The sequence below is a fragment of the Sapajus apella genome, unplaced genomic scaffold (assembly GCF_009761245.1).
Source record: "Sapajus apella isolate SASKATOON/1434 unplaced genomic scaffold, GSC_monkey_1.0 scaffold3, whole genome shotgun sequence".
Classification (NCBI taxonomy): Eukaryota; Metazoa; Chordata; class Mammalia; order Primates; family Cebidae; genus Sapajus; species Sapajus apella.
In genome coordinates, this window is record NW_022436943.1 from 6,140,747 (window position 1) to 6,156,045 (window position 15,299).

The 15,299-nt window shown below is 38.9% G+C and overlaps 1 protein-coding gene across 1 annotated transcript in view; it reads right to left on the reverse strand.

The window, feature by feature from the left end:
- INTS8 (integrator complex subunit 8) overlaps positions 1 to 15,299 on the reverse strand; it is a 59,123-nt gene that overhangs the window by 1,414 nt on the left and 42,410 nt on the right. The window contains exons 17-26 of the mRNA XM_032248798.1: positions 13,229 to 13,413; positions 12,753 to 12,786; positions 11,455 to 11,511; positions 11,312 to 11,373; positions 7,645 to 7,763; positions 6,457 to 6,560; positions 5,337 to 5,387; positions 3,780 to 3,853; positions 3,638 to 3,702; positions 3,448 to 3,491 (exon numbers count right to left, since the gene is read on the reverse strand). Coding sequence (XP_032104689.1) covers positions 3,448 to 3,491; positions 3,638 to 3,702; positions 3,780 to 3,853; positions 5,337 to 5,387; positions 6,457 to 6,560; positions 7,645 to 7,763; positions 11,312 to 11,373; positions 11,455 to 11,511; positions 12,753 to 12,786; positions 13,229 to 13,413 — 795 coding nt within the window. The remainder of the gene's footprint in view (positions 1 to 3,447; positions 3,492 to 3,637; positions 3,703 to 3,779; positions 3,854 to 5,336; positions 5,388 to 6,456; positions 6,561 to 7,644; positions 7,764 to 11,311; positions 11,374 to 11,454; positions 11,512 to 12,752; positions 12,787 to 13,228; positions 13,414 to 15,299) is intronic.

The window sequence follows — 15,299 nt, forward strand, 5'->3', positions numbered from 1 at the left end:
TGGCTCACTGCTACCTTCCTGTGATTCTCCTGCCTCAACCTCCCGAGTAGCTGGAATTACCGATGCCTGTCACCTCACCCGGCTAATTTTTGTACCTTTAGTAGAGACAAGGTTTCACCACGTTGGCTAGGCTGTTCTCAAACTCCTGACCTCAGGCGACCCACCCACCTCAGCCTCCCAAAGTTCTGGGATTACAGGAGTGAGCCATTGCGCCCAGCCTAGCATTTCCTTAAACAACAAGACTTCTGATACATGGCTTGAAAAGAGAAATGACTATTCAGGTATGATTATCAGGTATGGAAAGTCAGGGAATAGAAGAAATTGCTGGATGATGCCATTTCAACATAAAGGAATGCATGTGGCAAAAGTAGGTAGTAGAGTATAACCAGAGTTGTTTCAAACAAACCAGGTATCCCAAAGACAAACCAGGTATCCCAAAGACAACTGGCTATAAAAATCCAAAGTGAAACAGAAGTTGGAATAGGAGCCAGATATTTGAGAGAAGTAATGTACTCCATGTAGACAGTAATCAAAACCAAGAGTGGATTAAAATAGGGATCAGAGAAGCCAGAAGAATAAAGAAATTTCAAGAAGGAAGGAGATGTAATCAGGAAAACAACTGTAAAGTATCCGCTGTATCTGGCATTTGGTGCCTCTTGAGAGAAAATTTAAGAGCAGTGATGGCAGAAGTCAAATTGCTGGGTTGAAGAGCTTCATAAGCTAGGCAGAGAGGGATAAGAGGGCTAGAGGTGGAGGCACAGACAGCACAAACCTGTAGTAGGATGAAATCTTTTATAGCCCATGGGAGAAGTTGACAATATAGGAAATCAACTCATTAAAAGGTTACTGAGGGGAGAGAATTCAAAGCATAAAAATTTGCCTTCAGCCGGGTGTGGTGGCTCAAGCCTGTAACCCCAGCACTTTGGGAGGCTGAGGCGGGTGGATCTCGAGGTCAAGAGATCGAGACCATACTGGTCAACATGGTGAAACCCCGTCTCTACTAAAAATACAAAAAATTAGCTGGGCATGGAGGTGCGTGCCTGTAATCCCAGCTACTCAGGAGGTTGAAGCAGGAGAATTGCCTGAACCCAGGAGGCGGAGGTTGCGGTGAGCCGAGATTGCACCATTGCACTCCAGCCTGGGTAACATGAGTGAAACTCTGTCTCAAAAAAAAAAAAAAAAAAAAAAAAAAATTTGCCTTCATCAACCTCTTTTTCTGGCTGCATAGTGGGCTTAACAATGAGTATAGCTGTAGATTATTTAAAGGCACAAAGCAGAGAATGAAATAGGAATCTGAAGCCAGCTCTCTTAAGGTCACCATTCCTACGTCTGTAACATCCATGAGGACAGGGCCTGGTCAGTCTTCACTGGTGTATCCCAAGCACAGAAGAGGTAAAGTTACTGAGAATAGAAAAGGTAGAGAGGACAGGGGCTTAATGGGAAAGTCCAAGAGTCCCCAAAGAGAACGTGGACCACCGACTAGTGGCAGGTAAAACAAAAAAGCTGAGGGGCCAACTAAGGTTGGAGACTGGTTTGGCAATGGCACCAGTATGTACTGCTGGCCTAGTTGTAGGACTTTTTCCAATAGTCTGTGACCCAAGAAAATAAAACACATAAATTACTGAACTTATGCAGGGCTAGGGCCTTCCCAGGTGAGGTGAAGGATAAAGTAAAATCAAGGGTAGTTCTATCATTGCAGGGGTTCCCAAACCTGGTTTATCATCACACTACCTGGGAAACTTAAAAATTGGATTCCAGGGTCCACTTTGGGCCAACTCATCACTATCTCTCAGTGTGCAGAATGGTATGTGCCGTACTCGAGTAGAGAAGAGAAGATGGAATGACTGGGGGAACAAAGTCACAAACCTGAACATCTCAGAGCGTGAAGGCCTTGAGAGCCAGGAAGTAAGAGGAGGATAGGTTATGGGCAGAGAGAGGGGTTGCAGTCTAAGATCATACATAGAACAGTTGTGCCTAACAATAAGACATGGCTTTGGGTGTGAGTGGCTGGTACAGAGTAAAGATGACACTCCACAGAGCTGAGGCTGGCAAGGACTTGTAAAGCTCTGGGTGACAGGTAAATTCATCGCATCTTTCGACACATGTAGGAGAACCACCAGATGCTTACATGAGCTAGTAAGGAAGGTATATGCTTCAAAGAATAAGGGTCTCAAAAATGATGCAAGTAGAAGTGGTCTGGAAATAGCAAAGAGGAGCTAGGAAAATTTTTCAATATTGACCTTCCAGCCCCGGGTAAATTAGAAAAGGGAGAATGAATAGCCTCCAATCAAGTGGAACTGGCATTCGTGTTTTTTTCCCTTTTAAGTGCTGTTATTATTTGTTTCTTCTAAACAATGGGGATACATTTTAGTCCAAGTACAAAGTTTAAAAGACTTAATAAAGAGCATTTATTAATATAAGTGAAAGAGCAAAGAAAATACCTGTGGTGATACTGCTGCAGTAAATGTTAGACAAGTAAATATGGCCATACAATTTAAAATGTTTTGGCCCATCAAATTTAGATAAAGAATTCATCTAGGCCGGGCGCAGTGGCCCACGAGGTCAAGAGATCGAGACCATCTTGGCCAACATGGTGAAACCCATCTCTACTAAAAATAAAAAAAAAAATAGCTGGGCGTAGTGGCGTGCACCTGTAGTCCTAGCTACCTGGGAGACTGAGGCAGCAGAATTGCCTGAACCCGGGAGGCAGAGGTTGCAGTGAGCTGAGATCGTGCCACTGCACTCCAGCCTGGTGCCTGGTGACAGAGCAAGACTCTGTCTCCAAAAAAACAAAGCATCTAATCAGTGATTCCAGAGCACCTAATATGTTCCAAGCACCATTCTAGGTACCAACTATGACAAAACAAGTCCTTACCCTCATGGGGAAATAGCTAATAAGTAAATACACAGTATGTCAGATATTGATAAATGTCCCAGAGAAAAATGTAAAAAGAAATAAGAGTGCTGAAGGGAAAATGGAAGCAGAAATTATTACTTTATAAGATGATCAGGAAAGGATGATTAATTGAGAAGAGATCTGAGGGAAGTTGGGTGTTCTTGGAAAAGAAAATTTCAAAGGCCCTTCGTAGGCGGTCAATGTTCTTGGCTTGTTCAAACAACAGTAGGGGTATTGGTGTAGCAGAAATTAGCAAGGAGGAAAGTTAGGTGGGTAAGCTAGAGGTCAAATTGTATATTGTAAGACTTTTAACTGTGTGTGAGATAAGAAGCCATTGGAAGGTTTGGAGCCGAGAAATGACATGATTTAACATTTTAAAATAATGTATAATGAGATGGAACAGCTAAAATTATCAAAGGATCTTTTATAAAGTAAACACTGATAATCAAATTCTGGCAGTAACTAGGCACACTATCTTGTTCACATCTTAACAATTGTTTAATATTCTGGAAACTATGTATATCACTGAAGAAAGGCATAAGGTAACTTACTGCAATTTGTCTTTTATCTGTTTCTCCTCTTTTATGATGAAGATCTAATGAATCAGTTAAGAAAAATCTGATAGTATTAAATATGAGAATCATAACTCATTTTCAGTTATTTGGAGAACATACAATATTAAATACTCCTTTAATTTACAAAAATGGATCATTCTAACATCACATACTGATGAAAGGATACAAGTCAAGTATTCTAAAATGGTAACATCCCATATGTAGTCATAGTAGGAATCCATAGCGTCATGACTGAAAGACAGAATTCAGTTACTTCTTAAGCAGAAAAATGTTGACCTTATTATTTTTTTAAAAAAAAGTATTCATACCTGTTTTGTTCTTGCAGAGATTTAAACGCTGTTTTGTAGTCAATCTCTCTGAGGAACTGACATAAAATTGCCACCTACATCAACAAAGATTTGAAAATGGCTTCAAGTCATGACAGTTTGGTTTTAGAGGGTAATCTTCTTATAAGAATATAATCTTTAAGAAGCCTTATGGATCACATTGAATCAGCTCATATTTATGGATTCCATCCAATTTTAATTTCAAAAACCTTTGTACACGTGTCTGTCTGACCAATATTTTCTTCATCAGTGACCTAAACCACAAATTTTTAGAGCTTTGTTTCAATGAGAAGCTGGCAAAAAGCCAGTTCAGAAAACTGAATTGAAGGGGTGGAAAACTGCCAAGCAAAAGTGTCATGACATTCAAGGACATACAGAGCGTCCAATTAAACCTTTCACAGCTGGCAAGTACAGAAGCTTGTTTTGGCAAAATTTAGGCTGCCAGTCTGCTTAACGCAGAAAATGTCTATTTCACGCAGGTCATAATGTCCACCTCTAAAAACTAGTTTTTATTGATTTAATTCACAAACCATAAAAGTTACCTTCTCAAAATACCCAATCTGGTGATTTTTAGTATATTCACCAAGTTGTACAACCATCACCACTATGTGATTTGAAAACATTTTCATTACTTCCCCCAAAAAAGTTCATGAGCAGTCACTCTCCATTCCCTCTCACCTCAAGTCTCTGATAACCACTAATTTACTTTGTCTCCATAGATTTGCCTACTCTGAACATTTCATATGAATGGAATCAAAGACTGTGCAGCCCTTTGTGTCTAGCTTCTTTCACTTAGCATAATCTTTCAAGGTTCAGCCATACTATAGCATGTCACAGTAATTCATTCTTTTTTATGGCTGAATAACATTTCATTGAATGGATATGCCACATTGTGTTTAGTCATTGATCATTTGATGGACATTAGGGTTGTTTCTACTTTTTGGCCATTATGAATAAAACTGCTATGAACACTTGTGTACAACTTTTTTTCTGGACCTATGTTTTTAGTTTTCTTGGGTATACACCTAGGAGTGGAACTGCTGGGTCATACAGTAATTCTTAGGGTTAGCTTTTTGAAGGACTGGGAAACTGTCTTCCTGAGGCTACACCATTTTGATGCTATACCATTTTACATTTCTACCAGCAACATATGAGGGTGCCAATTTCCCAACAGCCTCAACAACTTATTAGATGTCTTTAGATTACAGCCATCCCAGCGGGTAGGAAGTGGTACCTCATGGTTTTCATTTGCATTTCCCTAATGACTAACGCACATTTCTAATCTAGAGTATCTTTAAAAACTTGATGCTTTTTCCCCCACTTAGGAAGTTTAAAGGTCAATGTTTTTAATTCTTACTTTCATTTTAGTTGACATTCTATAAACCATTTTTAAAAATTTAAAGAATATGCCAAACTCTTACAAACCTTAAGTGATTTTGATATGGAAAATAAAAGCTAATTTCCAGTTCAATGCTTTACATTTATTATAAACTCTAACATACATGAAAATAAAACAACTTCATAATAATATAAACTAACCTGTGTGTGGCAATTCAGCAAAGAACAACATTTTATCATTCGTTTTATCACCTACAAAAGCAAAATTCTCATTATTTTCAAAAACCAGCTAACACGGATTATAACAAATGTGTCACTCTGGTATGGAGTGTCAACATAGAGAGAAGCTGGACGTGAAGGAACAGGAGGTGTATGGGAACTCTGTACCACTTATTCAATTTTGCTGTGAACCTAAAAGTGCTATAAAAAATAAACTTTAAAAATGTAATAAATGTTAAATCTTATTTCGAAAGCCATTGTTAAGTATTTTAAAACTATCTTTTGTTAAGTTATGATACTGGTAGCCTAAATCAGAGGAAACAGCAATGCATATTTAAAAAATGGATAAAACCTGATACCAGGTACAAGAATGGGGAGGAAATGGGGAGAAGCAGATCAAAAGGCACACATTTGCAATTAGAATAAGTCTAGCAAGCTGATATACAGTATGAGGACTAGAATTCATTATACTGTACTGTATATTAAACATTTGCTGAGAGTAGATTTTAGGTGCTCTTATCACAAAAAACAGGTAACTAAGAAAGGCAATGGGTATTTTTTTGACTGTAGTAATCATTTCACTGTGTACATGTATATTAAAACATTATTCTGTACATCTTAAATATATACCAAATAAATTAGGGGAAAAAATAGGGATTTAGGAGATAGAATCCATGTGATTTGAGAGCTAACTGGATGGTGGCAGGAAGGTCAGTAAAGACAAAAGCCAAAAACGATGGTCAGGGTTTGGGCTTGAACAACTCAAATGTTTAAACAAAAATGTTTGGTATTTTGCAGTTTTTTTGTTTTTGAAAGGGCAGGTGAATTTATTAGCAGTGTATTAGGAGTTTATTACTTTATGGTAAAGTAAGACACAAATCAGGGTTTGGACAGGTTGAATTTGTGGTGTTTGGGGAAAGCAAAACAGCAATAGGTGCTAGAAACTGGGACAATGAAAACATGGAGAGCAATCTGGTCTAGAGCCATGAACCTGGGATTTACCATCACATCACATGGAAATGCGTAACTTCAGCCAAAATGGGACGCAGGAAGAACATATAAAGGTAGGCAAGAAGCCAGCCAGCCCATGAAAACAATTTACCTGGTCTGTATAAACATCAGGGGGCACAGCCTTATTAAAGAAGTCAGAACACACAGCTCCTGCCTGGAGGTAATAGTGAAGAGCTGCTGAATACTGATTTGTTGCTGAAGCAGAAAAACAGACATAAAGCATTAGAGGTAACAGCTGAAAAACAGGGCTTCCTTTGTGAAGAGTCAGGTATAACTTCATGAGTTAACAAAAGCAGACTGAAACCATAGATCTAGAAATAAAACTTTAGTTCAGATTTCTTGTCAAATGTCCTAGTACAGAATTTAGTATTTAGAGATTTTATTTCCTAAATGTCCAAACTAGAAACAAATCCTAATTTTATAAAGTAGTACAGAGTAAATATATCAAGAACTTGATAGCTATCAAGTTGGTGTCTTGAATTTGACAGATATCAAGAATTTGATAGCTTCTTTTGGGGGCTGGGGTGGAAATGAGCATTAAAATCGGTATTTGTTTCAAAATAATCCAGAGAAGAGAGGAATGGTGTGAGAAAGGGGACACATGAAACATGCCTGGCCATGAGCTAATGATTTAATTAGTAGCTGGGTGGTGGACATATGGGTGTTCAGCACACTATCCCTTTTATCTTCACATCTTGAACTTTGGCTTTAAAAAATTCAACTCTTAACAAGCATGAGAGGAAAAAAATTTAAAAATCAAAAACCAACTCCTAAAACACAGATTCTAAAATAATGCTAGTCAGAAATTTCATTTGCTCTACAGAGCAACAAAAGCATCGAAAATTTTATATCAAGTGGGAAAACACGATCACATATAACCCAGCAGGGGGTGACGGGGAGAGTTAAGCTGTATCTCCAAGAATACAAATAATGATCAAGTGTACCTGGAGAGATTTTAGAATCTCTAACCAGCAATTTTGCAATGAAAACCTCATTCTCCTTAAAGATGTTTTACCGATTAGATCTTTAAAATTCACTATTTTTTAAAAGAAGAAAAAACGTAGTCAACAGAAAATTAAAAGCATCTGGACCAAAGATTCTACACTAAAAAAAGCATAAATACTTTCACTGCTTTAATTTTACTAAAGACAAGTAAATCTCAAGAAAACTTAATAGTAATAATAGTGCAGTGTAGTGTAATAAAATATGTCATATATTTACTTTCACTTCAAACAGTGCTATAAAAACAAAACATAAAGCAACCAAACATCTCACTTACCAAAATAAATATCTGCCTGGATAATTAACCAGGAATGGTTATTTGGATTTATACTGAGTGTATATCGAACTAGTTCTTTCACTGTGATTGCCACAGCTTCAAAGTCCACAGACTGGAGGCTAAAGGAAAGACATATAACATTAATCTATATTTTAAAAGTCAACTTTAAATTCCAAGCATGTATTTATTAAAAAGATTCAGCCAAAATTTAGGTGAACATAAATATAATGCTAAATGCTAGGAGTAAATCTATTATAAGAACTATCAACCAACTAAGTCTAAGAAAGTGTGATGAGCTAACATTTTATAAGGGGTTGAAAACAATCTGATTTTTGTTCTGTTTTCCTCAAAATGTCAAAGGTAGACAAGACTGCACCAAGAAAGTGAATTTGCATCTTTTACAAATGTTTAAAGCATATAAAAGTAAGATAAAACTGTTACCTCTGTTTTTAGCAAAATTTATAGGCAACAAAAGAAAAAAAGACTCCTAAAATTTCCCCAAAATGATTTTTTTTTTTTTTTTTTTTTTAAAGACAGAGTCTTGCTCTATCACCCTGGCTGGAGTGGCAGATCTCAGCTCACTGCAAGCTCTGCCTCCCGGGTTCAACAGATTCTCCTGCCTTGGCCTCCCAAGGAACTGGGATGGGATTATAGGTGCCTGCCACCACACCGCACCCAGCTTTTTTTTTTTTTTTCCAGTAGAGACAGGGTTTCACCATGTTGGCCTCCTGGTCTCAAACTTCTGACCTCAGGTAATCTGACCACCTCAGCCTTCCAAAGTGCACCTAGCCCGCAAATAATTTTTAAGTTCTGTCATCTACGAGAAGCCACAAAAAAATCAACAACTCAGACACTGACAATGCTGCCACGTGGCTTTACATCCACCTTAAGGCTTCTTGTAAGAGTTGCTGACTCCCCTGGAGGAGATGTTTCAGAGGCTTTAATAGGGTGAGGGACCAGACAAGTATATCATGTGAGTGCATTGGGCAGCCCCCGAGAATCAAGAAAAAGGTACTGTGAGCCTAGCTAAATGTGGACACCTTGAGGTACAGACTCAGAAGGTGGAACTATGAGGAGAAAAGCCAGGCTGGCACCCAAGAAACTGCTGGCTGCTCCTGCTTCCTACAAGCAGTAAAGCACAGGGGCAGAGACTATAGACAGTGGATTCCAACACATGGTTCTATCATTTACAAAGTAAATTTAGACAAGGCACTTCTGCTGCCCTGAGGGGTTAGAGTTTACCATAACTCACCACTGTGCATTTGTAACATTTACAAATGTTATAAGTCTAAGAATTCTATACATCAAATAGTTGGTTTTAAAAAGGTAATCTTCAATCCAGTGCCATTCCCACTATTCTTGAAATCCATAGATGCCCACTCAGGAGAAATACTTTCTCTGGTCAAACATTGTCATATTTTCTTTTCTTTGGGTCAATTTACATAAAAGTATTTTCATCATGATGATAATAGTTAAGCCTATTATGTACCAGGCTTTATTCTAAATGTGTAGCTTAGGAAACATACTATTTCATCCCCAAAATTCTGAGGCAGGTACTATTTTAGAGATGAGAAACCTGGCACTAAAAGCAACTTACTGAAAGTCATATCCTCTAAGCAGAAAGGCTGGGGCTCCAACCCCGTGAGCCTGGCCCAGAGCCCCTAGGATAAACTATTCTTTTGCTTCATTTATAAACACATTGGAAAACAATCATTGCAGTCTAAACTTAGGCCACAGAGGTAATACTACAGAGGCTAAAAAACAACCACTGGGTGGGGCACAGTGGTTCATACCTGCAATCCCAGCACTTTGGAAAGCCAAGGCAGTGTCGAATCACTTGACTCAGGAATTCGAGACTAGCCTGGCCAACATAGTGAAACCCCGTCTCTACTAAAAATATAAAAATTAGCCAGGTGTGGTGGCGCATGCCTGTAGTCCCAGCTACTCAGGAGGCTGAGGCTGGAGAGTTGCTCAAACCTGGGAAGTGGAGGTCACAGTAAGCCCAGATCATGCCACTGCACTCCAGCTTGGGTGACAGAGTGAGACTGTCTCAAACAAAACAAACAAAAAGCACAACCACTGATACCAACAATTAAAACTACAAAACTGGCAGGTACAGCGGCTAATGCCTATAATCTCAGAGTTCTGGGAAGCCAAGGTGGGAGGATCTCTTGAGGCCAGGAGTTCAAGACCAGCCTGGCCAACATGGTGAAACCCCACCTCTACTAAAAATACAAATTAATAGCTGGACATGGTGGTGCACAACTGTAATCCCAGTTACTTAGGAGGCTGAGGCATAAGAATTGCTTGAACCTGGCAAATGGACGTTGCAGTGAGCTGAGATCTTGCTACTGCACTCCAGCCTGGGCGACACAGCAAGACTATAGCTCAAAAGAAAAAAAAAAAAAAAAAAAAAAAACCGTCTCTACCTGATTCTTTGATTGCTATCTAACAACAGATTTTATATAAAAATCAGAAACATGTGGACTCTGCAGTTCAAATGCTATGGAGCACACATGCATGGTTCACGCAGCATGGCGCTCCCTTGGGAAATAAGACTCAGTTAAGTGAAGGGCAGGGGCACTCACCTGCTCTGACCCTCCAAATCCCTGGATGAGACAGAGAGTTTTTCCAATCTCTAAGACTGAGATGGAAGCACATTCTTTACTGTTATTCTATTATCGGCTCACCTACCCACCAAAATCTTTTCTTCTTCAAAGATGCCGCAGAAGGCTTGGACAAGCACAAAGTAAAAAGACTGAGAGGGAGGGCAGGGGAGAAAAACATTTGTGAGGAAACAAGTGGATTCCCCTACATGAGAAGTTGCTACATGTGGGAAAAGAAAAATGAAAATGATGTCTTCAAGTAAATGAAGACTTTTTCCTCCCCTAAAAAAAGTCCCCATCATCTTACTGTGATTCTCAGATAATGTATGCCAAAGGGAGTATTTCTCAAAGTAACTAAAGAAGTTAAAAGAGATTGGGGGCCTTTGATAATTACAGCATTAGATGAGACATACAAAAAATTATGAAAAAACAAATCACTTTCAAACGGATACCTGTAAAAGAGATAAGATGCTGGAAACCTGATAGAAAGTCATTCTTTCATTGGCCCCAATTTTCCAATTCTACTGACAACTAATCAGGACCGCTTAGATCTTCTGTTCTGAGGCTGATAAATCTGAACTGCTACTTAACAGTTATGCTGGGCCAGGTGTGGTGGCTCCTGCCTGTAATCTCAGCACTTTGGGAGGCTGAGGGAAGTGGATCGCTTGGGGTCAGGAGTTCAAGACCAGTCTGGCCAACATGGCAAAACCATGTCTCTACTAAAAATACAAAAATCAGCCAGGTGTGGTGGCGGGCATGTGAAATCCCAGCTGTTTGGGAGGCTGAGGCACGAGAACTGCTTGAACCTGGGAGGCGGAGGTTGCGGAGCTTGCACCACTGCATTCCAGCCTGGGCAACAGTGACACTCAGTCTCAAAAAAAAAAAGCTATGCCTTATCCACAATTTATAGGAAGATAATTATCATAATAGAGAAACACAAAGACTGTAGAATCTTAGATTTCTGGCCCTTTAATAAAATTATCTAAGGGTATCTATACTAGTCAGAATGGTTTCCAAATACATAACTCATTCAATAAAATATAAGCCATGCCACTACTTACTTGGGAATGGAAGATGGCCAAATAGAAATGTGTTCAGCTGTAATATCATTCACAATGTCCTCCTTTTAAAAAAAAAAAAGAAAAAAGGTATGATTTACGAAATTTCTTTCCAATATTTTAAAATGAAATTATGAAATACTTACCCGAACATTGTGAAGTTTCACAAAGAGTGATAAAATAATAGTCAAAACCAGTGGTTCCTATGAGAAAGAATACACAGTATCCTTAAATAGTGTGCGTATTTATTTAATATTTCTCCTGTCAACCTCACAGACATCAAGCATTTTAAAAGACTCCTGTCTTTTCTAAATTTAACATCTGCTTTAGAGCAAACTAAAAGTCAACTTTATTTTTAATTGCATGGGGTGGGGAAATCACAGCATGTAATTTACATAAAATTAGCATATTTAAATGTTGTTTTATGGTGCTATCTCCAAGCTCAACTCCTCACATGACTCTTAAGTGACTTTTTATTCCTTAAAATAATGTTCAAAGGATGAAACCTAAGTTATGTCCAGCAAATAAATATGACATTGATCCTACTAAGCAAAAATTAAAGCCAAGCTTCACACATCTAGCCCCTACTATGAAGACTTCCTTAAAATTCAAAGAAATGCCTGCTCTGTTCACTAAAACATGGTAAATGCAAAACAAACTTTCCAATCAGATTATCCCACCCACCAATAATGATCACTCAAGAAAAGCACATTAACAGGTCACCTTAATAATTTATCTAGAGGCCGGGCGCGGTGGCTCACGCCTGTAATCCCGGCACTTTGGGAGGCCGAGGCGGGTGGATCTCGAGGTCAAGAGATCGAGACCATCCTGGTCAACACGGTGAAACCCCGTCTCTACTAAAAATACAAAAAACATTAGCTGGGCATGGTGGTGTGTGCCTGTAATCCCAGCTACTCAGGAGGTTGAGGCAGGAGAATTGCCTGAACCCAGGAGGCGGAGGTTGCGGTGAGCCGAGATCGCGCCATTGCACTCCAGCCTGGGTAGCAAGAGTGAAACTCCGTCTCAAAAAAAAAAATAATAATAATTTATCTAGAGGCCAGGCAAGGTGGCTAACACCTGTAATCCCAGCATTTTGAGGGGCCAAAAAGGAAGGATCACTGGAGGCCAGGAGCTGGAAACTAGCCTGAGCAAAAAGCGGAGACCTCATCCCTACAAAAAATTAGCTGGGCATGGTGACATGTGCCTGCAATCCCAGCTACTCAGAAAGCTGAGGCGGGAGGATTGCTTAAGCTCAAGAGTTAGAAGATGGTGTGAAACACCTCAGCACTCCAGCTTGGGTGACAGAAAAACCCCATCTCTTAAAAAAAAATAAATAAACTAAAAAAAATAATAATTCATTCAGTTTTTGAAGTAACCAGTATTTTTTAGTCATATTCTACAAAAATCAGCAACGGTAATTAGAGCAATTTTTAATAAAACTTACTCGTAATTTTTTGATAAAAGAAAGCAGTTCACTCCTACAAAACAAAAATTTTTGAATACACATTTAATAATAGAAATCAAGAAAGAAATTACAGGTGAAGGTATATTCTTAATGCTCCGATTCTGCAAGTATGAAAAAGAATGTAATAGTCTACTGTTATAGCAACCTAATAACATTTCTTCCCTGTTTTCATTACATGTAAAGTCTTTAATACTATTCAACCTGAAACACTGCTGGTTTTGAATTCCAGTTGATTAAATGATTTCTTAAAATGACATATAAACAGAAGACATTTCCAAAGGTGGCCATGGCACACAGGTGCATCACAGATGAATACTACAGAACTCCTAAGACTGTCCATCTTTATGATACACAGAATAAAAGCTGATGTTCTTGAAATCAACCTTTAATAGGTTAATAAATAGGATAAACAATAAGAACTCAAATGCAACTGACGGAAACATACCAATACATACCGATACATGATACCTAGCGTAGATTCCCTCTGCTTTATTAAACTAACTCTGCCATCATTTCCTCGCTTGTGCTGACTGGACACACTGCAAATTTGAACAACAACTTCCCAAAGGTCTTTGGCTGTCCGTCTACTTTCTTTAGGGCCTGGAAGTTCTTTGCATGTAGCTGCTAAAAGCTGTCCAAGCTATAACATGAAAAACAAAATACACAAAAGATCACCTGTAACGTCATGCAGATTAGTTCTGTTACCAAGGCACACCGGAGGAAAGATGCGATGACTGCCCAGACAGACAAAGCACAGTTATTTCATGCTGTGCATTCCATACAACTGAGGAATTCAGGGCTCGCTGTCTACTGACAGAGCTGAATCTGAGAAAGATCCTCTGGTTCAAGCAGACAAACTTTGTCTCTGAACAATTATAGACTAGTGAAAATGACAATGAGACAATGCAAAGAGACAGATGATGATCAAGTGTGGAAAAAAACACAAGTTGCTAAATACACATAGTACGATCCCACGTTAGTTACACAGAAAAAAGAAAAGGTGTAATGGAAGGCACACACCAAGATTTTAACTGTAGTAAAAGCCCAGGGGGTGAGATTAAAATGATGCTTAGATTTCTCTCTCTCTCTTTCTCTCTTACACACACAGCTTTTAATCACTGAAAAAAATTGTTTTAATGAGAAAAGTAAGGAAAGGAATAAGGAAACTGAAGTTGGCAGATATAAGAGATACAGATTTAAAGCAATTTTTCTCTAAGAAATTGACACCAATTGGGAATGAAGCTACTATTCATCTGAGGAGGCAGAAATAAGGCAGGACAGGTTACACGAAGTGACTGATGTGAATAAAAGCAGCCTCAAGGACCTAAGATGCAGGGAGCATCCAGAAATAAAGAGTGGAAAGGCTAAAAGCAAAAAGCAGATAAAGACTGACTGACATCAAATTCAGAATTTTTTTTTCTTTTTTTTGGAGACAGGGTCTTGCTCTGCACCCAGGCTAGAGTACAGCGGCACGATCTTGGCTCACTGCAACCTCTGCCTCCTAAGCTCAAACAATTCTTGTGCCTCAGCCTCCTGAGCAGCTGGAATTATAGGCATGTGCCACCATGCCCAGCTAATTTCTGTGTTTTTGGTAGACTCAGGGTTTTACCATGTTAGCCAGGCTGGTCTCGAGCTCCTGGCCTCAAGTGATTCATCCGCCTCAGCCTCCCAAAGTGCTGAGATTACAGGGATGAGCCATAGCACCCAGCCAAATTCAGAATTGGGCCCTTTTATCCTTGTTCATATTAACTTTTATACCCCATGCCTCTTGTAGAGGGTGCAGTAGCGAGCAATTTTGAATTCATCAAGAACCCCTGGTTCCTACTGAAAATGGGCCTACAAAGTTTTCTAGGGGTCCCTACTGCTTAAGGTGGTTTTTTTAAGGAGGTGGCAAGATTGTGATAAAGACAAATTTTTTTATTATGAAAAATTTTAAACAGAAAAAAATCAAAAGAATAGTTCAATAAATACCTGACACATTGTGACTATTCTGCCATGTTTGCTTTACATATCTACATAAATTGTTTTGTTAAACCATATTAAACTAAGTTAGGCACAACATTTCATCCCTAAATGCTTCCATATACATCTTCTAAGAACAAAGACATTCCTCTCCATAGCCACAACTCTGTGATCATGAAAATTAACAAGAGTACTGTGGCTTTCCAAAGCTAGTGAGAGTGACATAAAAACCCTACCTATACTAGGTGAATGGACATGGACCAATAGCCTAGCAGACATTTCATCCAGCATGCTCCCCTAACATACTCTTCTCTGACAACTGGGATCACAATACACGCAGCTATTTACTGCACTGTAATGCCAGGGCTTCAGCAGCTCTTAGCTCAAACTCATCTGCTGTTGTCAGTGATCATATGCTTTAGGTCACTAAATTTATTTTTTTTTTTTTAATATATTTTATTGCACTTTAGGTCATTAAATTTATTGCATAAGTTTAAAAGAATTTTCGGGGCCGGGTGCTGTGGCTCACGACTGTAATCCCAGCACTTTGGGAGGCCGAGGTGG